The sequence below is a fragment of the Drosophila teissieri genome, chromosome 3R, assembly GCF_016746235.2.
Source record: "Drosophila teissieri strain GT53w chromosome 3R, Prin_Dtei_1.1, whole genome shotgun sequence".
In the NCBI taxonomy this organism is placed as follows: domain Eukaryota; kingdom Metazoa; phylum Arthropoda; class Insecta; order Diptera; family Drosophilidae; genus Drosophila; species Drosophila teissieri.
In genome coordinates, this window is record NC_053032.1 from 4,807,349 (window position 1) to 4,827,230 (window position 19,882).

Here is a 19,882-nt window from a genome sequence, read left to right on the forward strand (position 1 = left end):
TGAATGCAGCTTCGCAAATCCAAAAATAAGCACTTATAAATACATTACATGTATCTTTAAACATGAATTTATTATTTAATTAATTAATTTAAATGCAAAATAATTCTGGTTGCTTCTCTAACTTTTTGTAGCTGGGAGGCGGCAGCACTGGATTGCGTTGGTGGCTCCCGCGCGTTTTCCAACACTTCCGCGATAGACGCCATTTATGTATATAGCTGTGTTTGTGTGTGCGGCAAGAAAAATTAGGTTGTCGAATATTAACAAGGAATACCGCCGATAAACCGAGTATTGAGAGCCCAAGAAAGAAATCATACCCAACATGGCCCTTCAGACGTACGGGGACAAGCCAGTGGCCTTCCAGCTGGAGGAGGGCGGCGAGTACTACTACGTGGGCTCAGAAGTGGGCAACTACATGCGCCACTTCCGAGGCATTTTGTACAAGAAGTACCCGGGCATGACCCGCATCGTCCTATCCAACGAGGAGCGGAAGCGGCTGGCCGAGTCCGGCCTAAGTTCCCACATCCTAGCCAGCTCTGTCTCGCTGCTCCGCGCTGTGGAGGTGGACGATATCATGGCCGGCAACGATGAAAAGTAAAAGTCTTACCTAAGTAATATCCCAAATAACTAAGTAGAGAATTTTCGATAAATACCATTCAACTTTATACTCGTCCCAAATTTTTGTATGTTCGAAAATATTACTTAATCCTCTTAAAGTTTTAAACGCTTTAAATGCATATGTAACTACAATACATGCATACCATAAAAAACACCTAAGACTGAGTGGACTGCAGTAGCATTTAGTGGCAATGGTAACAATTGAATCCTTTTATTAATATAAGGTAATATTTACATAATTCGCTGCAGATTCTTTTTTTTTTTTTTTTAATAATATTCTTAATGAGAGTTAACGGTAGTTGTCGTAAAACCACCCAAAATTCTAAAGTGGAGACACTTTCCCATTATTTTTTTTAAATATTGAAAAATGTCATTGTGACATTCAGGCAATTAGCCATTATTAGCAAAGCTTCGACTAATTCGTATGATTGACAACAATTTTTAAGTAAGCATAGTTTGTATGCTTGTCAGAAAGCCAGGTCCCTTTGCCTGCCTTTAGTGGCAATCAGCCCATTTGCTTATAGTTGGTTTAACTAACAATGAAACTCCGGCCCAGGTATCGCGCTGTCTCCGTGAACACCTCCGATACGCCTGTGCCGCGGGAGAGCAAGTCGAAGAAGCAGCCACAGTATGTGCCTACGATGCCTAACTCCAGCCACCTGGACGCAGTACCCCAAGCCACGCCAATCAACCGAAACCGAGTGCACACGAAGAAGGTTCGCACATTCCCGATGTGTTTCGACGACACAGATCCCACGGCCAGCCTGGAGAATGCGGCGCAGAAGGAATGCCTGGTGCCCATTCGACTGGACATGGAGCTGGAGGGCCAAAAGCTGCGCGACACCTTCACATGGAACAAGAACGAGAGTATGATTACTCCGGAGCAGTTCGCTGAGGTTTTGTGTGACGACCTGGACCTCAATCCCCTGCCCTTTGTGCCGGCTATTGCACAGGCCATTCGACAGCAGATCGAGGCCTTTCCCAACGATCCCCCTATCCTCGAAGAGAGCTGCGACCAGCGGGTGATTGTCAAACTGAACATTCACGTGGGCAACACCTCGCTCGTTGACCAGGTCGAGTGGGACATGTCCGAGAAGAACAACAACCCAGAGGAGTTTGCCATAAAACTCTGTGCGGAACTGGGATTGGGAGGAGAGTTTGTCACAGCCATTGCCTACAGCATTAGGGGTCAACTATCCTGGCACTGTCGAACATACGCCTTCAGCGAGGCTCCTCTATCAACGATTGATGTGCCCTTCCGGAACCCCAGCGACGCTGACGCGTGGGCGCCATTTCTAGAGACGCTTACCGACGCTGAAATGGAGAAGAAAATCCGCGACCAGGACCGAAATACCCGCAGAATGAGGCGACTGGCCAATACAACAACTGGTTGGTGATCTTCCGCCGATCCAACAATATGTCACTAAAGTAATCCTATTAATACCTTTATAAATCTTAAATAAACGTGTGTCTGTCGATTTTAAAAGAAATAGTCTTCTATGTTAGTCACAGAAAAGATTTTCGTCTTTTGTGTTGTAATTAAAAAAAAAACAATGTAGTTTCCAATGATGTTACAAAATAACATGCTGCCCTTTACTGCTTACACAAAACTCGAATTCTTATTCTACATTATCCAGTACTAACTCTCTGCCGAATCGGGCTTGTCCTGGTCTTGATCGCCGTCGTAGAACTCGTTCTTGGCATCAACCATCTTGTCTTCATCGGCCACGGACATTCGCACGTCGGGATCACTCGCCTCTTCCCGGCTATTGCGCAGCTCCTCCAAGTCCACATCAGGCGGGGTCTGCACCATTTGGACGCTGGGCGAGTGCTGGCACATCTTAAGGTTTTCATATACATGCTTTACGATAAGTTCCAGATACTGCTTTGAGTTTGCATTATCTTGGCGTGAGTTAATCTCTGGATGAAGTGTAAAGTCGGGGGCGAAGAAGTCGTAATACTCTGTGGCAGGCAGATCATTTTCAATGTCTTGGTCCACCAGCAGTGAGGTCTCGTGCGTCCAGCAGCGGGCCACGTTCCGTAATGTGTAGCCACCGCCTCCAACCACCAATGTGGGTACGTTTAGTTCTTTTACAAACTTGACACACTCTCCATGTCCCTTGGTGCTCAGGGAGAAGCAACCCAGTCGATCTCCTGCTAAAGAATCTGCGCCACACTGCAAAACTATAGCCGTGGGCCGGTAGAAGTCCATAATGGCCGATATGATTGGTTTAAACACCTGGAAATAGCTCTGGTCATCAATGCCCTCCTTTAGCGGGACATTCACGCTGTAGTATCGTCCCGATTCGGCGCCTATCTCGTACATGTCTCCCGTGCCGGGGAAGAAGTAGTTTCCATATTTGTGGAACGAGGCCGTCATTACTCGGTCCGTAAGGTAGAAGGCCTCCTGCACACCGTCGCCATGGTGGACATCGATGTCGATGTAAAGCACCCGAGGATGGTACTTCAGCAGCTCCAGAATGCCGATGACGATGTCATTTACGTAGCAGAACCCGCTTGCCTCGAACTTCTTGGCGTGATGCAGTCCGCCTGACCAGTTTATGCATATGTCGCTGTGGTTGTGGTTTAGCTTTTGGGCTCCCTCCAGCGAGGCACCTGTGTACATTGCACAGAAGTCGAAAAGGCCATCGAACACGGGACAGTCCTCGCCTACGCTGAAGTGTGCCAGGTACTTGGTGTAGGCCACCGCTGAAGGAGAGAAAATAACCCGGGTATTGTACATGTAATTTTATGTTCCGTTCCAATTAGGCGTGTCTCTTCTACTTACAATTGCACTGGATGTTTTGTGGAGTCACTTGCTGTAGGTAGGCGATGTACTCGTCGCTGTGGAAGCGGAGCATGTCCTGCGCACTGGCTCTGCAAAGGATTATGGATTAGGATAGATTACAGAATACACCTCTCTGAAAAACCTACTTGTACGGCCTGTAGATCTTCATTTTCTTGTGCAGTCCATAGTTCATCACTAGGCTGTGAGTGACTGCCAGGCGCTGCGGCTTCATTGGATGCCCCGCTCCATAGTGGAAGTTGCCCACGTCCGCGTTGTAGAAGTATGAAACCCTCCGGTCTGTCATCGCGCTAACCTTTTTTTATGGGATCGGATCCTGTAGGGACACCGTAATCCCCTAGTTGTAGACCAAATCCTCGCCGGGCAGCAAGTACGTCTTCGCATACAAGACTATCAGCAGAACGGCCACGATGAAAAGGAGTCGCCGGGTTGTGTCGTATTCGCCCAACAGCATGCCGCCTCCGTGGTCACTGGACCCACATAAAATCCACTATATACCTTTATATATCTTTTTTTAAGCGCGGGAAAACAATTTGCAAACTTATTGCTAATTGAAGACAGCTTGAATCGGCGTGTGTCGATAATTTACTAAAAATACCCACAGTTAGTGATGTCAAAACGGGCATAAACAACGCACACTCACGACACGAAAGCATCCCTACCTTAGTAAGCAAAGTATCGACCCCACAACTAATTTAGTCTTTCAACTTATTTGTTTTGTTTCATGGTTTCGTCGATGCAAATATACCTTTACCAAAGGCTTAATCTGTGCAATTTGATAATCAGGGTTATAAATTATCATATTAATTGGTTGCATTTAACCCAAAAGTTGTAAAATATACTTAGGGTATTATTGTCTTTTAGTATTGCATGTAGGGCTTAAGATTCATTTTCTAATTCTAAGTAATAAATGGAATAATTACAAGAACTTACTCTTACTAGAAAAACCCGCTAGACGTGACCGAAAACCGCCTAACCGGCAGCACTGTGAGCGCCTGTCGCGCTCTTCTTATCGGAAACATTTGCGGATAAGCTTCGTCCAGTTGGAGTAGAATGCAGTAATCAACAATAAAAGCCAGTGTGCAAAGGAATAAAGAAACTGTGTCAACTGGCTGAAAACGGCGAACCAGGAAGCGCTCCTTTGGGCCTTAGTAACCGATAAATCCGCCAGCCAAGCGAAATCGAAGCAAATTACGAAACCGCCATTGATTTTGGTTCCAATCAAAATGTCACTTGTGCCCTGGCGCAAATAGTCTCCAAAAAACATTAATTCCACGGAGAAAGCTGTACCAGCAAGAAATCTGCGATGTTGACTCTGTATTACGTGAGTGCTACCGTCCTGCAGTCCTGGCGCATTCAGAAGGCCTGCTCCAAGATCGCCGAGCACCTCGCGCATCCCTCGAGCATCGCATTCTATACCCTCCAAGCGGGCAGCGATGACGGATTCGGTAAGTGGCGGTGTCACTTGAAGGCGGTCATGCTTATATATAAAGGGGGGGCCCCTTTTTCCGCAGATCCCGCCCTGGCCAGCTCCGAGCTGTGCGGCAACCGGAACGCGGCCAAGGTCACGGACATCCTGTGGTTGCACGCCAACCAGCGGGGCTGCTGCCTGCGTCCGCGGCAAACGCTGCACATCACACCTTGGATCAGCTTTCCGCCGGCACCCAGTCTGCTGCCCTTTTCCTATGCCCCCGACACTATTTCGCCCGTGTCCACGCCCACGGATGCGGACGTCCCACGCAGGCAACGGGTCTCGCTTTCTGCGCTAGACGAGGGACGGATGCAACTGCTCCTTGAGGCCCACATAGAGCCACTACAACAGGCCAGCTCCGAGGACACAACAGCAATACGGGTAAGTACTTACTTTACTTAACCTTATTACTGTCACTTTGTGATTTATTTGTAGGATTTAAACTCTTTAAGGACACAATTTTCGAAATGAGTTTAAATTATATTGTCTGATTCTTAAAATCAACATTTTTGTACATCCTTTTACGATAATCTTGTTATATTGGACAACTACAGTAAAGTACGAATTCGGTACATTCCCAATTCAATCAATTAAAACAGTCCGTCTTGAGTAAATTTAAGTTATAAATATTTTGTTGGCCACTGGATGTATTGCTTTTGATTCATATACATATGTACATTTAAGGGTAGCTTTTTAATGCATTTTTAACTAATTTGTAACTCATCAATAAGGTGGGATTTCGAATAACAAAAAACTCGTATGGATTTTAAGAATGCTACTAAGAGGTTTTCTTAATTAAAGTTAACCCACTTCGTAGCGCCATAAAAAAACCAGATAGTTTTTTACTTTTGAACTTAAGGGCAATCAAATGTTCTGTGACGCAGTGCGGACGTTGGTGCGTGCGGTAATCTTATTAGGATGTACATGGTTGAATCGATAGAGCGCTGGCGCCATACATATGTCTGCTAACCAAGGGTATCCTTTCGTGTGTCCTTTCTTCTTCTTGCATGTCGGGGGCTCATGAATCAGCTGGAAGATTACGGTGAGCTAATTGCATGGAAAATAGACTCCCACCTGGCGGTGCTCATCGAGACAGACGTCGAGCACTTCACACAGCTTTTGATAACGACTTTCTTGCGAAATAACTTATGCATTAACGATCAGCTGCCACTTTTGAGGATTGAGTGTAAGCTGCACCGGAAATTGTTTTAAGGATTTGACTTCACGTGAAACCCCACTGATTTATTGTTTCTCCCTCCTAGCGGTGCAAAGGGAAGGAGATCCGCAGCCCTTTGAGTTGCTTGCCAAGCATCTGAAGCGGCAATCTCGCATAAGCGTCGGTCTGGACAGGGATGGCTGGAAGAAGCATATGGAGGACTTGCGAGCCGTAGGTGTGCTGGCGCACCAGGCCACCGAGTTCGAGTACCAAAGGAATCGCTCTGAGGGAAGAACAAAATCGGATCCCATAACACATGTTCATCACCCGACTTCGGAGGTCGTGGCCAAGGCTGTGGCTGTGGTGGAGCCCACCAACAAGGCATATCTTTCTCCGGAAAGGATGGCAGAAGCTTGCCTTAAAGCTGAGGCCGAGGGACCGCCTAAAAAACCTTCTCCTACTAAAAGCGATGACAAACCCACTCCTGTTAAAAGCGGAGACAAGCCAATCACAAGCAAAGAGGACTCGAGATTAACACCAACCAAGGGTGAATCGAAGCCAAGTGATCTACAGAAGCTAGCGGCAGCACAGCAGCAAAATATAGAGGCAGTGCAGGTTTCGCCCGTTAAGCCTCCAACCTTAACTAAGTCACCTATACTAAGTAAATTTGATCAGCCTGCTAAGATATCAGATCAGCCAACAAAGCCCAGGAAATCTTTTGAGGCGGTAAAGCACTTAAATTCTCCTCTGTTATCTAGAGCCGCTCCTTTCCGTCCTGTGCTGCAACGCAACAAGGATAGCCTGCAGGAGGCCAAACCACTGAATGTTTTGGTTTACTCGGACAGTGCAAGTTCCCGGGAATCTACATTGGCCACTATTCAGCAGCTACTGGAGCGCAATGTTTACACCATCTATCCTCTGATGCCTCAGCAAGCGGCTCAAAAATACTGGACGGAACAGACTGCATTGCTGGTCGTATGCGGATCGGTGGCACCCGGAATCGGGCAGATATTGGTGGACTACTTTCTGCAGGGTGGCAAGCTGTTAAGCCTGTGCTCGGATATACTGCACTTTGTACTCCCCAACTATCGCACAGCGGAGGTAGGACTATATTCTGTTCAAAATACCCTTAAATGCGAAAACTTTTATGTAATTTTCCGTAGGTACGAGAGCACGAATTGGTTCAGTTTTCCTATGACAAATGGCAGCGGGTCAAGATGATGCACCACATCTTTTGCTACCAGCCTTCGCCGGTCAAGAAACACTTCTCGACGGACAGCGAGGAGTCAACCAAGTCGCACTCCCGCAAACCGTGAGTAGCTATTGCTGCTCACACAGAGAAGCAGCAGATTGGCAGTGTCCATAAAATATTGCTAACCTTGCCGATCTATCAAAAAATGAAAAACCCAATAACTGAGTATCAGTGTACTTAAAAACCAAAATGTTGCATGTTATATACAACCGAAAACCTTAATCAAGTAGCTTATTGCACATGCGGCTATTAAATTTGGTGAATGGGCTTTTAAAATTATCAGACGCTACTTTTTATAACCCTTGCAGATGGTTTATACATTCCAGTCAGAAGTTGACAGCGCACTAGATAATGAATATATATATATGTATATATAATTATATTGTTTAAGAATATATATAATTTATATATATATGTATATAATATATAATTTATATATATTCTTAAACAATTCCAACAATCGGGTATGTTTAGCCAAGTCCTTCTGTCCGCCTCTCCGGTTCTATGCAAACTAACCTCTCAGTTTAAAAGCTGACTGCCTGAAACTTTCCCGAAAGAATTCTTTCTATCGCAGGTAGTTTTTATATAATGTAGAAATGAACGGACCTCAATATTATGACTGGAATAATACAAAAATAAATGCAATAATAACCAAGTTAACTATAATAAATAATATTCCTTTTAGTGCATTATGAATGTTAAAAACCTACCGGGATTATTAATTGTTCTCATTCGATATAAATCAGTTTTTTTTCGAACATATAATTACTGCAAGGGTTTATGAGTTTCGGCTTGCCGAAGTTAGCTTCCCTTCTTGTCTGAGTTATACTCGTAATATTACTTTTTCTAAATGAGGCTTGTTAGCCAAAAAAAGGCAAGGCAACATTTTCTAATTAATCGTTCTTATACTTCACCGTTTCTAACCAATTCTCATTATAGCCGTTACTCGTAGAGTAAAAGGGTATACTAGATTCGTTGAAAAGTATGTAACAGGCAGAAGGAAGCGTTTCCGACCATATAAAGTATATATATTCTTGATCAGGATCAATAGCCGAAACGATCTGGCCATGTCCGTTTGTCCGTCCGTATGGACGTCGAGATCTCAGAAACTACAAAAGCTAGAAAGTTCAGATTAAGCATACAGACTCCAGAGACATAGAAGCAGCGCAAGTTTATCAATTCATGTTGCTACGCCCACTCTAACGCCCACAAACCGCCCAAAACTGCCCCGCCCACATTTTTTAAAAAGTTTTGTTTTTTTTTCTTTTTTGTATTAGTCTTGTAAATTTCTATCGATTTGCCAAGAACTTTTTGTCACGCCCACTTTAACGCCCACAAAATGCCCAAAGCTGCCACGCCCACACTTTTGAAAAATGTTTTGATATTTTTTCATTTTTGAATTAGTCTTGAAAATTTCTATTGATTGGTCAAAAAACTTTTTGCTAACGCCCACAAACCGCAAACAACTGTCAGTGTTGAAATTTCTCCTTCGCACTTCCACTAGCTGAGTAACGGGTATCAGATAGTCGGGGAACTCGACTATAGCGTTCTCTCTTGTTTTTTTTCTCAAATGTTTCATGCTAAAATTGCTCTCATTTACTCTAATTATGGCATTATTTCTTTTGATTCGGTGTGCACTATAATCCATGCGAACTCCGTATTTAATACGCATAATCAACTAACCGATCTATGTTTTCTGTAATCTCTTTTGCCTCTTCTTTTAAATGGTTCATGTAAAATGATGTTTTATGTAATTTAATTGATCAACTGTGTTATAAATATTTACCAATTCAACCTTTTCATCTTCCTACTACGTTTCCTTTGCGGTCTGCGTGATCGATTATTTTCCTGCCTATCTATATTCATAAATTACTGCGTGTGCTTCTATATGTGTGTGCTATCACTATTATAATCCTACCTACCATTAACATAAAAAAAACACACAAAATCGAAAAAAACTCAAAATCAAACCACGAAACGCTGCTCAGAGCTCTAGTATGTCCAAGGTCCATGGAACTGAAGGATCTGGCCGGTCACAGCCACAATTTGGATGTCCAGGTGCTGGGAACCGAGGAAACCTGGAATACGCCTAGCTTGATATTGGCCAAGAACCTGCAGAGCGGTGGAAAGGCTGTCTTCTCCCAAGTAAGTGTTGGCTCTTAATTAAATATGTAAATACTTAAATTAAAACACGCCGTTCCTTTTAAAATAAATAGGTTCATTTGGAAATGAATCCCAGCGAATTTGAATCAGATGAGACTATGTACTCCATTCTGAAGCAAAACGACCAAACTCGACTCGAGATATTTTCGGATCTCTTGGGAAAGTATTTGGATGTGCAGGTTCGCGGTGGAGGGGGTGTCGACCAGCCACAGTCTGGAGTGGTCTACAAGCACGCATATTTTCTAGGTCGGTACGAGGTTAGTTCGTCTTTTTACTTGTTTTGTTATCGGAATCGAACATCCTTTAATTTTTTTATTTTTTAGGCCAAGTTTGAGCTTCTGGAAAAGCTGCGTCTGCGCTGCAGCGGATCTGACAACGTAATAGCAACACCAAACCTGACGATGAAATTCTGTGGCAAGGACGATAAGCCTCCAATGGCCAACAACAATGTCCTGCCCATACTTATACATTCCTGTCCGGAGGACTTCTCCACCGTGGATTACTTTGATGTGCGCGCATTCTAGTCAATTGAAGAATTCAATCTAATAAAGTTCTCTTATTTTAAAGAATCTTAAAACGGAACAAATTGGACGACTGGTCATCTATGCACCGGTAGTAAGCAGCTCCATGCATCTCATAAACAACCTGGAGCTTATTAACGGTCTAGCTGTGCTTCCCGTGCAACAGACCTCTGGTGTGGGTCGTAGAAATAATCAAGTAAATATTCTAGAAGTCGCCAAACTTCAGTTCTTGTTGATATGATCCTTTGCGCTTTTCAGTGGCTTAGTCCTCCGGGCTGTGCCATGTTCTCGCTGCAGCTGCATCTGGCCATGGACTCCGCTTTAGGTTCTCGTATGCCGCTGTTGCAACACCTAATCGGAACAGCGATTGTCAACTCCCTCCGGGGTCATGAACAGTACGGGGTGAGTTAAGATTGTAAATTTGTAATTTTAAATGAAACATAAATGAGCTTAAGTTAAGCGGATTGTTTCGATTATCCGTATGTGGATAATAAAGTTCAATAGACAAGCCTCAGATCTGTAAATCTTCCAACAAAGTGCCTCAGATCTGTAAATCTTCCAACAAAGTGCACAAGGATTGCTAAGTTTTATAAGTTTATTTGACATTTTCTTGATTTCGCATTTGAAGTCCATTTACTATATACACTTGACCATACATAATTCACAATATATTATTAGTTAAACACTAATCCGTCATATACATTGATGTATAATACATGTACATATATATAGAGTTTCACTTACACATAATTAACAATTTACAAATTGCTCACCTGATTAACGTTTACATTTGTTTATATTTGCCACAGTGCTTGTTTGTTTGTATATTTATGTCCATGCCTTCTCAGTTTGGCTCTCCTCTTAAACACTTAAAAGTTTTGTCTTTTTCGATTTATCATTTGATTTTCCTTTCTTTGCTAACAACTGCAACTGAAGTGCTCCCTATACTACATAAGTAGTTTTAAAATCGATTGCTATAATTTGTTAATTACGTTTAGGTATTTACAATCTTCGCTCGGTTTCATAGAACTTCGCTTAGGAGAGTTTGTGAAGAGTGGGAACAAAGCGAGTTAGCTTAGTTGGTAGGTCGAAATTGTACTAGACAGTGACTGTGACCAGGCGGCAGCCCCCTCAGAACACAGACTCGGCGGATCGGGAAAGGTTGACAGGGTGGGAGGGACTGCGCGCCAGACGCTTCTTCGGAAGATGCTCCAGCAATGACAGCAGACGTGCGAACTGTGGTCTATGCTCCTTCTCGTACGTCCAGCATAGCATCAGCAAGTCTTTGACATCCCGACCTGACTGCAGGTTGGCCAGCGACTGCTTCATCCCACGGCCCACCTGCCAGATGATCGATTCCGCCGGCTGATCCTTGAACGTAAACTCGCCACAGATCAGCTCGTACCAAACTGTTCCAAAAGAGTATACATCGGAGTATGGGGTAAACTCCAAACACTCTCCACGCGGCTTTTCCGGCTGCAATGCTCGGATAAGCTCCGGCGCCAGGTAGCACAACCAATTGTGGGGCACCCCTAGGCCCATATCACAGTAGAGTAGCTTGGTTGAGCTGAACAGCCCAAAGTCCGTGATAATTACCTTGCCGTTCTCAATGAAGATATTCTTGGTGCGCAAATCCTTGTGAATGATCTCCCTCGCGTGCAGGTAGCCCATACCCTGGGCGATCTGCTGAGCAATGAGGAGAGTTCGGTTCATGGCAAACTTCTCCCGACGCTGGTGAATATAAGTATACAAGGTGTTGCCCTTGCACAAGGAAGTAACAATGGCCAAATATGGTGGGTTCATGCAGGCTCCCATGAACAGCACCAGATTCTCGTGTCGAGTGTTTTTGAAGTTGGCTACTTCGCTGCGAAAGGTCTCTAGCATGTGTTCGTCTTGCAGATAGTCCTCGTTGAGCAGCTTTACCGCGACATCTCCGTGCCACAGGGCTCGATGTACGGTGCCAAAGCGTCCCTGCCCTATCCGCTCGAGCAGAAGCAGATCACCATACGGAATGTCCCACTCCTTGAGTGAGATAGAGTTCTGACGCCAGTGTCCCGAGTCTCCGTCTTCTGTTGAATCCACCCGAACGGGTGTCCGGTCCGAATCCGTGCTCGCACTTCCAGACAAGGAGACTGTTTTGTCGCTGTCATTTGACTTGTGCGTGTCCGTGTACTCGCTGGTGAAAGGCGTCCTCTTATCCACACCGGCTGTGCTTAGTTTCCGCGGAAAGAAACTGCTGGTGCTGGTGGTGGTTGTGCTATTCACCAGACTGCCCGTCAAGGTGGCAGCACTAGAAGCGTTTGAAGTTTGGCTACCGATAAGAGAGCTCATGTGCCCATTGGAGCTGCTCACCAGACTATCCAGTCCTCCATTGGCTGTTACAGGCGCCGTGGGAAATTGGTCTGCCACTGGTTCATTGGAGATGAGCGATACACCACCGCTTCCGCCACTTCTCGTCACCGTCACGTTCGGAAAGTTGAATTGACTCGGCTGGTGCTTGCCAAGCGAAGGTGTAGGTAACAGATTGGCGCTAGAGCTGCTGCCAGCCTGATCCAGTTCGCGCTCCCTTTGCTGGAACAGTGCCGGACTGCTTGGGGTAGAACTAGTGCAACTGGAACTCGGCGAACTGCTGTCGCCGTGCTGTTGATGCAACGGCTTACCCAAAGTGCTCTTCTTTACCAAAGGTGATCCTTTCGCCGCGCCGTGCACATGCGGCAGACTGGCGTATCCGCCCTGTTCCTTTATGTGCCGAAACTCGTCTACATACTCTCGTGGAAGTCCACAAGAAGGCGGCACGTGTGGGGCGCATGACTTGTGACAGATGTACTTGCAGTCGATGCACTTCATCCAGCGGTGGAAGACCTGCTTCTGGCAAAGTGTGCAACTGGCCATGAAGCCCAAGGCCTTGGTGAAACGATGCTTGATGGCATGACCCATGCCCACGTGACCCACGCCCGGGGAGCATGGCACCATTAGCACGTTTGAGGAACTTCCTCCGGAGCTGGCATTAGTATTTGCGTCCACAAAGATGTCCGAGCTGGTTGAGCTGTGACTATCGGGGCTGGGATCAGTGGGCAAACGGTTGCGGGTTAATTGCTCCCCGTCCACTTGCACATGGCTCTGGCTCAGCAAGGTCTGGTGCTTTCTTGCTGGTGGCGGGGTACCACGACCCCTCTGCGGTGTTCCGTTAAGACTGCTGCTCAGCCCACTGGAAGACGTGAAGGGCGAGTTGGGTGGCGAGGGCGTGAGGGTTAAAGTCAGCTGGGAACCCTGTGTGCTGTTCAGCTCTTCCATCGCTGGGGGCGACTGACGGCCACTTTTGGAGGTAGTGGAGTTGGCCATAGTGGAATTCTTTCCCTTGATACCATGCTGGCGATGATGGGTTCTCGGGGAGGCGGTTGAATTGTGACCCAGTCCAATGTTTCCAACACTGCCGCGGTGAATGTGGATGGGCCTGTCCCAGGAGTCCCAGTGCCACTGCTCTGGATCGTTGTTGGTGGCCGCAGTTCCGCTCTCCAGCGACTCCATGCACTTTCTTAAGTTCTGCATGGCCCTGGTCAGGCGTCGTAGTTCCTCTTTCTCTCGCTGGCTGGGGCTGCCGGCCAGGATCTGACGGATTTCATCGTCGCTGAGACGCAGGCTTTGCTCCAGAGTGTTCAGGCCAGTGAGACAAGCGGTAAGAGTCTCTTGGCTAAGGCCCACTACGCGGAGCCATTGCCTCAGTTCGTTGCCCGTTGCGTGGGGCACAAGCCCATTGGCTGGGATGCGCTCGTTTAGCCGCATCTTCGCCAGCAGCAGCTCGGAAAAGTAACGAACTAGCTTAGACTCCAGGCAACGAATCTCCTGCTGCGTCAGCGTGGAGCTGATCGCGCACTGAGTTCGCAGGCCCTCCAGATGGTTAGCCGAGAGATCAATCATGTCCTGAATGATAACCAGATTACTGTCCACGGACAGCGAACCCGAGATGGTATCGTTGGCGTTGGTGGATCCGGTGTCTGGAGCTGATGCGGGGGCATTGTTGTTGCTGCTCATCCTGCTCATTCGCGGCAGAGTGGAGCCCGATTGATTTTTTCAGACGTCCCCTCGGGGACTCGACGATACGATGGGAACAGTTGCTGGGACTCCGCCCCGCATTGTTGCCCTCTTCAAGCGACTTTGACGTTCGCTGCTCCGGCTTTCGCACACTTACGCCTGCAACTCGAGACGGCTCAAAAAAAGCGAAAAACGACAATTTTTACTATTTCCTCGACTGTTGTTGAAATTTCTCTACACCCAAGTAGCGCATCGAGATAAGTGTAACCGTATCCTGGGGAACTTCTTAGCTCGGCGCATTAAAATGTACTAAAAACACTTTTCCGAAAAAATACGTTAGGGGCACTCCACAGTATTAAAGGAAGTTATCTTAAAATATAATTATGGTTTAATTTTAATTATAGTATGTCTTTGTGTGTATATATTAGTTATATATGTATGTGTATTAGTTATACATATATGTATGTTGGATTTGTAAAATGTTAAAATTAGCCAGATATTTAAAAAAAAATTTTTTTATTAGTCAAAGTAAGAAATTAAATTAAAATTTGTATTTTATATCTAAAGATAGATATATGATACTACTAAGAACGGCGAGTAAAACTTTATTTCTTCAAACTACCTTCAGGTGCTGGATATTTCTATAAAGTGGCCGAATGACATATATGCAAATGGAAATCAGAAAATAGGCGGTCTCGTCATTAATACCACACTTCAAGGATCCCAGGCGATCGTTAATATCGGAAGTGGAATTAATTTGGACAATCCAAAGCCAACAGTTTGCATCAATGACTTGATAAGAGAATATAATGCCCATTTCCCGAACAAAAAGATACCTACACTTAAGTATGAGCTACTTACTGCCATGATATTCAATGAAATCGAAAGACTTCTGTTAGAAGTACAAAACGGAGACTTTGATAGTTTTTATGACTTATACTATTCGCTCTGGTTACACAGGTAAAACAAGCTTTATTTAATAATATTTGATTCGCATTTTATATTTGTACCATTTTTATATGCAGCGGGCAATCCATAAGAATTAACCTACAAAACGATCCGGAAAAAGAAGCCGAAATTGTGGGAATAGATGACTTTGGATTTTTGAAGGTGAAATTACCAGCTGGTACCATAGAAATTGTGCAGCCCGATGGAAACAGTTTTGACATGTTGAAGGGATTAATTATACCAAAGTACCAATAGTAAAATTAAGCAGATGTGAAAACATATATTATTCCCCGAATCCTCTAGTGTAATTGACCCTTGTACATCCTTATTATACTTTACTTGGTGCTTCTCCTTAACTGACTTTACAAAATTTGCTCTTGCTTGAATTGAAGAAAACTTTAAAAATAATATGGATTCCACTAAATTTAATACTGCCAAAGAGAATTATATGTTAATGGAAGTCTTCAATTATTAATAATTATAGATATGTACATGTTTGCTCCCTATACCACAGTGTTTTGAAATTGCTTCGTAAGCTAATCGTAAGATGTTCGTTACCATTGTTTCAATGGTATTCCTCGATTCCTCTGCATGTGGGTGTTTTTGAAATTGATATTTAATAAATATGTATTCGACCATTGCAGACCTTAGAGCACTGGACTTTAATATTTTGTTCATATTTTCGAATTAAATAACTCTGGTTTTTTTATTGATTTCAGTATGCATTGTTTATAATCCACGTAATCCTAGTTTTAGAATGAGATTTTATTTTTATTTAGAAAACAAACTACGATTTAAATATTCAAGCCACGTTTTATTAGTTTTGAACTGAGAGCTCGTCCGTTTACTTTCCTATGAAATTGCTAACACTAGTATTCAAAGACTGGGTGTTATTTCACTTATGTAAGCTGGTAACACTGTAGCTTCGTTGGAAAAGAAAATTGTGGAATAAATCGGAGTCTGCGGCATTAGCAATTATGTCACAGCGAAATCACAGAGTGGACCGCTTCGCCCAGATGACGAAGCAGGAGGAAATTATAGCCAAGAAGCGGCAGGAGATCCTCGAGAAGAAGAAGACGGCACAGCTGGCGAAGGCGGTGGCCGCGGCGCAGAACTTGGCAGCGCAGTTGAAAACCGAGACGCCTGCGGGAAAGCCAATTGGCAACCAGGAAGAGGAGGAGGATGCCCGATACCTGGACACCGCCACCCAGGAAACCTCTATAACCGTGGGCGAGGAGGGTAATAGCCTAGAGGCTGTTCACATTGAGACCATGGGAAGCAAGGGAAAGTCTGATGAAGCGGTGGCCACAAAGACGCTGAATAGCTTCACCGGCAAAACGGGCAAGATCACATCTGGCCTGAAGCGTCAGCATCTGCCTCAGCCCAATGTGGAGCAGCCACCACCGAAGGTTAAGAATACTTTCTGCAACGATGGTTCCTTTTTAGAGAATTTCAAGAAAATACTCGAAAAACACGAAAAGCCTCCACAGCCCTTGATTGTTCCGCCTGTTCCTGTGTCCAGGTGAGTGCGCTATGAAAAAAAATATGTATATTTATTTGTCGGTAATTATAGCGCCGAGGAGAATAATGCCGTGGACACGGAGATATCAGAGCAGAACAACAGTCCCCATCTAGAGGCGGCCATTGCCATCAGCTCGGCAGCATCTATGGCTAACTCCATTACGGTGACCAGCTCGGCGCCAACTCACTTAGCCTTTGGACTACCCGTGCAAGCAGTACAGCCACCACCGCCGCCGCCGTTTGCCTTCAATCCTACGCTTTTGCAACAGGGACCACCGCAGATGCAGCTGCCAGCTGCCTTCTTCCACGGCCATCTGCCTTTGCACCTGCATCCGGCAGTAGCTCCTCCCCCACCTCCGCCGCCTCCACAGCTGCCGATCGCTCTGGCTAACATGGGACCGATTTACATGCAGCTTGGACCGTCTCCAGTGGAAGCTATGCAGCTAAATGCCATACCGGCGCCCAAAGAGTTTGACTTGAATGCCATACCTAAGCCGCAAATAAATCTGGAGGCTATCCAGATGCCCACCATTGGTGGTCACTCGGCGGAGCAGCTTGGCCTTCTGCCGGATCACATGCCAGTTAATCCACACCCACCGCCTCCGCCGCCACCTGTAGTGGAGGAGATGGAGCAAAAGCACCAGCAGGTGGCATCTCCAAATCCAACTCAGTCAACAGCTGTCCCGCCACAAGGTGTGTAACACTTGCAAAACAGTCATCGTTGCCTGTTTTGTTTTGCCATCGCCATGCCCTATCCATATCCAACATCTATCCTCGCCCTCATTCTAACCACTTCCAACGTCCCACTCATTCAATTTGTATAGAACTTTAATCGTTGAGCACGATGTTAAAGCAATTTATGTAGTTTTTTCAGAAACATGCATACAATTGCCAACGTGCTTAGAAAACCTAATCGCACTGGTCGTGGAAAATGGTGAAGATTATGAAGATAAAATACGTTTGCATAGAAGCGAGTTGCATCCGGCCTTGTGGTAAATGACCTAAACATGTTTTAACTGGGTCTAGTACTGGTTCGGAATACAGTACAGTTTAGGGATTTGGTTTAGCATTTTATTAGGAATTAGTTATTATTAGAGTCTTAACTAGGCAATTTTTCACGTTCATTTATCATTATCGCAAGTACATTGCGATTGTGCCAGCTCTTTAGAATAGTAATTCTAAAAATTAGTCAGATTTATGTTTTAGTTTTTTTTCAATTATCATTATTTCTATAGTTACATGACATTTTAAATTTAGTAGTTAGCCGCACAAATTTCGTTTCGCTTACTCAATTATGAATTTAAAATCACAAACATTGGACAATACAAGTACTTCTTTTCCAGTGACGCGTTTTAAGATATTTGTCTGATGAATACTACCATATGCTAACCCGAGAGAATGTTGTTGGCTTCAAAGTATTTATATTTAGTTTCCTTTTTTTTTTTTTTTCATTTTATTAAAATATATGACCAAACGAAGCAGCTTGGTGGGGGTGTAGTGTAAGAGGATAAGCCAGACCAGTCTCGTGGACTCATCGAGCGCACAGTGTTCCGTCGTTCCTCGATCCTCATCTAATGTCTGGAGGAGCCAGCCGGCGGATGCCAACTAAAAATCTCTGAATGAGCCGCTAATGGGGCGCCTCAAACAGTTTTTCATATAATGCATTTGTACACGTGACAAACGGCGAGCACTTTTCATTGTACGTTTTACTTCTTTTGAATTTTGGTAATAGGTTTCTTTATGATAAGAGCTGCGAACAGTATCGAAGCTATCGCTCCCAACTCCTCGACTACAAACGGCAGCGCGCTGAGCGACAGCGGCTAAGCCGGGACCAGCAGCCCCAGTCAAAGGAACAGGAAGCACAACAGCACCGCGAGGAGCAGCACAGCAACTCGGCGGCTGACAAGTACGACCCAGAGTCGGCCATCAGTGCGGACTTCGACTCGGATGACGAGTACATGCGGGGCATGATGGATCGTAACCGGGACAACATCAAGCGTCGCATAGAGTGCCGCAACGAGCTAAGCGACGAGGAGAGGCGCGAACGGGAGGAGGCTGTAGCCGGCGAACTTGCGGATGGCGATGATCGGGATGATGAAGACGACAAGGAGTCGCAGAGACAGCGACGGAGGCGCGAGCGCAAGAGCCGATGGGGCGAGAAAGAGCAGCAACTGCCATCATCAAGTAAGTTTCTATGCCATAAAAGAGTATAGTATATTCGTTGAAAAGTAAACAGGCGGGGAAACAGGCCCCTTACAGTACGTATATCATTAGCCGACTTGATCTGTTAATGTCTGTCTGTCCGTCCGTAAGAACTATGTGATCTCGGAGACAATAAAAACTTAAAAACGTAGAAGATGGCCACTATCACAAAAATTATGTACAATTAAGACGATATTGACAATAAAATCTTACTATTACAGGCACTTCGGGTAACTTTGGTAACCAAAATAAACCCATCCTAAGCAGCATCACGCGAACAGATCCCGCGCTGTTGCAGTATGCTCGGCTCAACTACGGATCGACTCAGTTGAGCGAGGATCAGTGGAAGCAGTGCGAGGAGCACTACAAAGTAAACCTACTGTATCAGGACATGATGCGCAAGCGTCAGGAGATCGATCGGCTGGCCCGTGGCGGCAAATTTAAGTACGAATATGACTCGGACGAGGACATTGAGGGCGGAACGTGGGAACACAAGTTGCGAACAGCCGAAATGGAGGCCACATCGCTGTGGGCCAACGCCCTGACCAAGCAAAGCGAGGGCAAGCATCACATTGGCGACTTCTTGCCCCCTGAGGAGCTCAAAAAGTTCATGGAGCAGTACGAGGCGAAGAAGAACAATAGACAGCCAGATCTTAGCGACTACAAGGAATACAAACTAAAGGAGGATAACATAGGTTTCCAAATGCTGCAAAAACTCGGGTGGAAAGAGGGACAAGGCTTAGGACAAGACGGAGCTGGAATCGTGGACCCCGTCAACAAGTAGGTTATTGCTATTGTTTAACACATCTCACTGTATAATGTGGCAACAGGGCACCGCAACGCGATGGAAACCAAGGACTAGGAGTCAGCAGCACTGCCCAGCCAGAGGAATGCGACAATGAATATGACGCCTACAGGAAGCGAATGATGTTGGCCTATCGTTTTCGTCCAAATCCTTTGGTAAGTAATCTCTGGAAACTTCGAAGAGAAAACGGACGAAACAGATGGTTTAGTTATATCTATCTATATCTATAATATCTAGTTAGTATCTATCTATGACTTTTTATTTATTTGCAGAACAATCCACGTCGCGCCTACTACTAGCACTACCTAAACTGATCACTACTCCCATTATACCAATATCCTATTCAACTGCAACTAAGCTGAATAAAATGTCCTTGTTTACATTAAATAG

General features: G+C 45.2%; 6 protein-coding genes across 8 annotated transcripts; 3 read left to right on the forward strand and 3 right to left on the reverse strand.

Moving 5' to 3' along the window:
• The first annotated feature begins 175 nt into the window (after positions 1-175).
• On the forward strand, positions 176-2,117 carry LOC122619420 (SWI/SNF-related matrix-associated actin-dependent regulator of chromatin subfamily B member 1). The gene is made up of 2 exons (XM_043796352.1): positions 176-591; positions 1,172-2,117. Exons 1-2 carry the CDS (start codon positions 320-322, stop codon positions 2,010-2,012), a joined length of 1,113 nt encoding a protein of 370 aa, XP_043652287.1. The 5' UTR covers positions 176-319; the 3' UTR covers positions 2,013-2,117.
• A 54-nt stretch (positions 2,118-2,171) lies between these two features.
• On the reverse strand, positions 2,172-3,707 carry LOC122619418 (histone deacetylase 3). Its single transcript, XM_043796350.1, has 3 exons — positions 3,550-3,707; positions 3,404-3,492; positions 2,172-3,324 (listed from the first exon to the last, which is right to left on the reverse strand). Exons 1-3 carry the CDS (start codon positions 3,705-3,707, stop codon positions 2,255-2,257), a joined length of 1,317 nt encoding a protein of 438 aa, XP_043652285.1. The 3' UTR covers positions 2,172-2,254.
• Positions 3,708-3,758: 51 nt separating this feature from the next.
• On the reverse strand, positions 3,759-4,002 carry LOC122619422. The gene has a single exon (XM_043796354.1). It carries the CDS (start codon positions 3,873-3,875, stop codon positions 3,759-3,761), a length of 117 nt encoding a protein of 38 aa, XP_043652289.1. The 5' UTR covers positions 3,876-4,002.
• A 429-nt stretch (positions 4,003-4,431) lies between these two features.
• On the forward strand, positions 4,432-15,577 carry LOC122619600 (biotin--protein ligase). Of its 2 annotated transcripts, none has more exons than XM_043796623.1 (12): positions 4,432-4,869; positions 4,936-5,273; positions 5,922-6,078; positions 6,155-7,149; positions 7,212-7,360; positions 9,289-9,445; positions 9,517-9,720; positions 9,787-9,972; positions 10,031-10,180; positions 10,243-10,386; positions 14,645-14,976; positions 15,042-15,577. In XM_043796623.1, exons 1-12 carry the CDS (start codon positions 4,728-4,730, stop codon positions 15,217-15,219), a joined length of 3,132 nt encoding a protein of 1,043 aa, XP_043652558.1. In that variant the 5' UTR covers positions 4,432-4,727; the 3' UTR covers positions 15,220-15,577. The 2 variants fall into 2 exon arrangements, with proteins under 2 accessions (XP_043652558.1, XP_043652559.1); XM_043796624.1 differs by having other exon boundaries at positions 9,307-9,445; positions 15,042-15,576.
• LOC122619601 (kinase suppressor of Ras 2) lies at positions 10,566-14,266 on the reverse strand. Its single transcript, XM_043796625.1, has one exon. It carries the CDS (start codon positions 14,023-14,025, stop codon positions 11,116-11,118), a length of 2,910 nt encoding a protein of 969 aa, XP_043652560.1. The 5' UTR covers positions 14,026-14,266; the 3' UTR covers positions 10,566-11,115.
• A 285-nt stretch (positions 15,578-15,862) lies between the features above and the next one.
• On the forward strand, positions 15,863-19,879 carry LOC122618868 (SURP and G-patch domain-containing protein 1). 2 transcript variants are annotated; one of them, XM_043795464.1, is made up of 7 exons: positions 15,867-16,486; positions 16,538-17,178; positions 17,351-17,477; positions 18,218-18,669; positions 18,909-19,467; positions 19,518-19,647; positions 19,765-19,879. In XM_043795464.1, the coding sequence occupies exons 1-7, from the start codon at positions 15,942-15,944 to the stop codon at positions 19,789-19,791; spliced, it is 2,481 nt and encodes an 826-aa protein (XP_043651399.1). In that variant the 5' UTR covers positions 15,867-15,941; the 3' UTR covers positions 19,792-19,879. The 2 variants fall into 2 exon arrangements, with proteins under 2 accessions (XP_043651400.1, XP_043651399.1); XM_043795465.1 differs by lacking the exons at positions 17,351-17,477; positions 18,909-19,467; positions 19,518-19,647; positions 19,765-19,879 and having other exon boundaries at positions 15,863-16,486; positions 18,218-18,455.
• The last annotated feature ends 3 nt before the right edge of the window (positions 19,880-19,882 follow it).

Coding starts and splice junctions, on each gene's coding strand:
- LOC122619418 (XM_043796350.1), bottom strand. CDS start 3,707: ATGACAGACCGGAGGGTTTCATACTTCTACAACGCGGACGTGGGCAAC. Junction 3,493..3,549: donor AAGATCTACAGGCCGTACAA/GTAGGTTTTTCA, acceptor AATCCTTTGCAG/AGCCAGTGCGCAGGACATGC. Junction 3,325..3,403: donor ACAAAACATCCAGTGCAATT/GTAAGTAGAAGA, acceptor TCTCTCCTTCAG/CGGTGGCCTACACCAAGTAC.
- LOC122619600 (XM_043796623.1), top strand. CDS start 4,728: ATGTTGACTCTGTATTACGTGAGTGCTACCGTCCTGCAGTCCTGGCGC. Junction 4,870..4,935: donor GGGCAGCGATGACGGATTCG/GTAAGTGGCGGT, acceptor CTTTTTCCGCAG/ATCCCGCCCTGGCCAGCTCC. Junction 14,977..15,041: donor TATTCGCTCTGGTTACACAG/GTAAAACAAGCT, acceptor TTTTATATGCAG/CGGGCAATCCATAAGAATTA.
- LOC122618868 (XM_043795464.1), top strand. CDS start 15,942: ATGTCACAGCGAAATCACAGAGTGGACCGCTTCGCCCAGATGACGAAG. Junction 18,670..18,908: donor GCAGCAACTGCCATCATCAA/GTAAGTTTCTAT, acceptor TTACTATTACAG/GCACTTCGGGTAACTTTGGT. Junction 19,648..19,764: donor GTTTTCGTCCAAATCCTTTG/GTAAGTAATCTC, acceptor ATTTATTTGCAG/AACAATCCACGTCGCGCCTA.
- LOC122619422 (XM_043796354.1), bottom strand. CDS start 3,875: ATGCTGTTGGGCGAATACGACACAACCCGGCGACTCCTTTTCATCGTG.
- LOC122619420 (XM_043796352.1), top strand. CDS start 320: ATGGCCCTTCAGACGTACGGGGACAAGCCAGTGGCCTTCCAGCTGGAG. Junction 592..1,171: donor ATGGCCGGCAACGATGAAAA/GTAAAAGTCTTA, acceptor ACTCCGGCCCAG/GTATCGCGCTGTCTCCGTGA.
- LOC122619601 (XM_043796625.1), bottom strand. CDS start 14,025: ATGAGCAGGATGAGCAGCAACAACAATGCCCCCGCATCAGCTCCAGAC.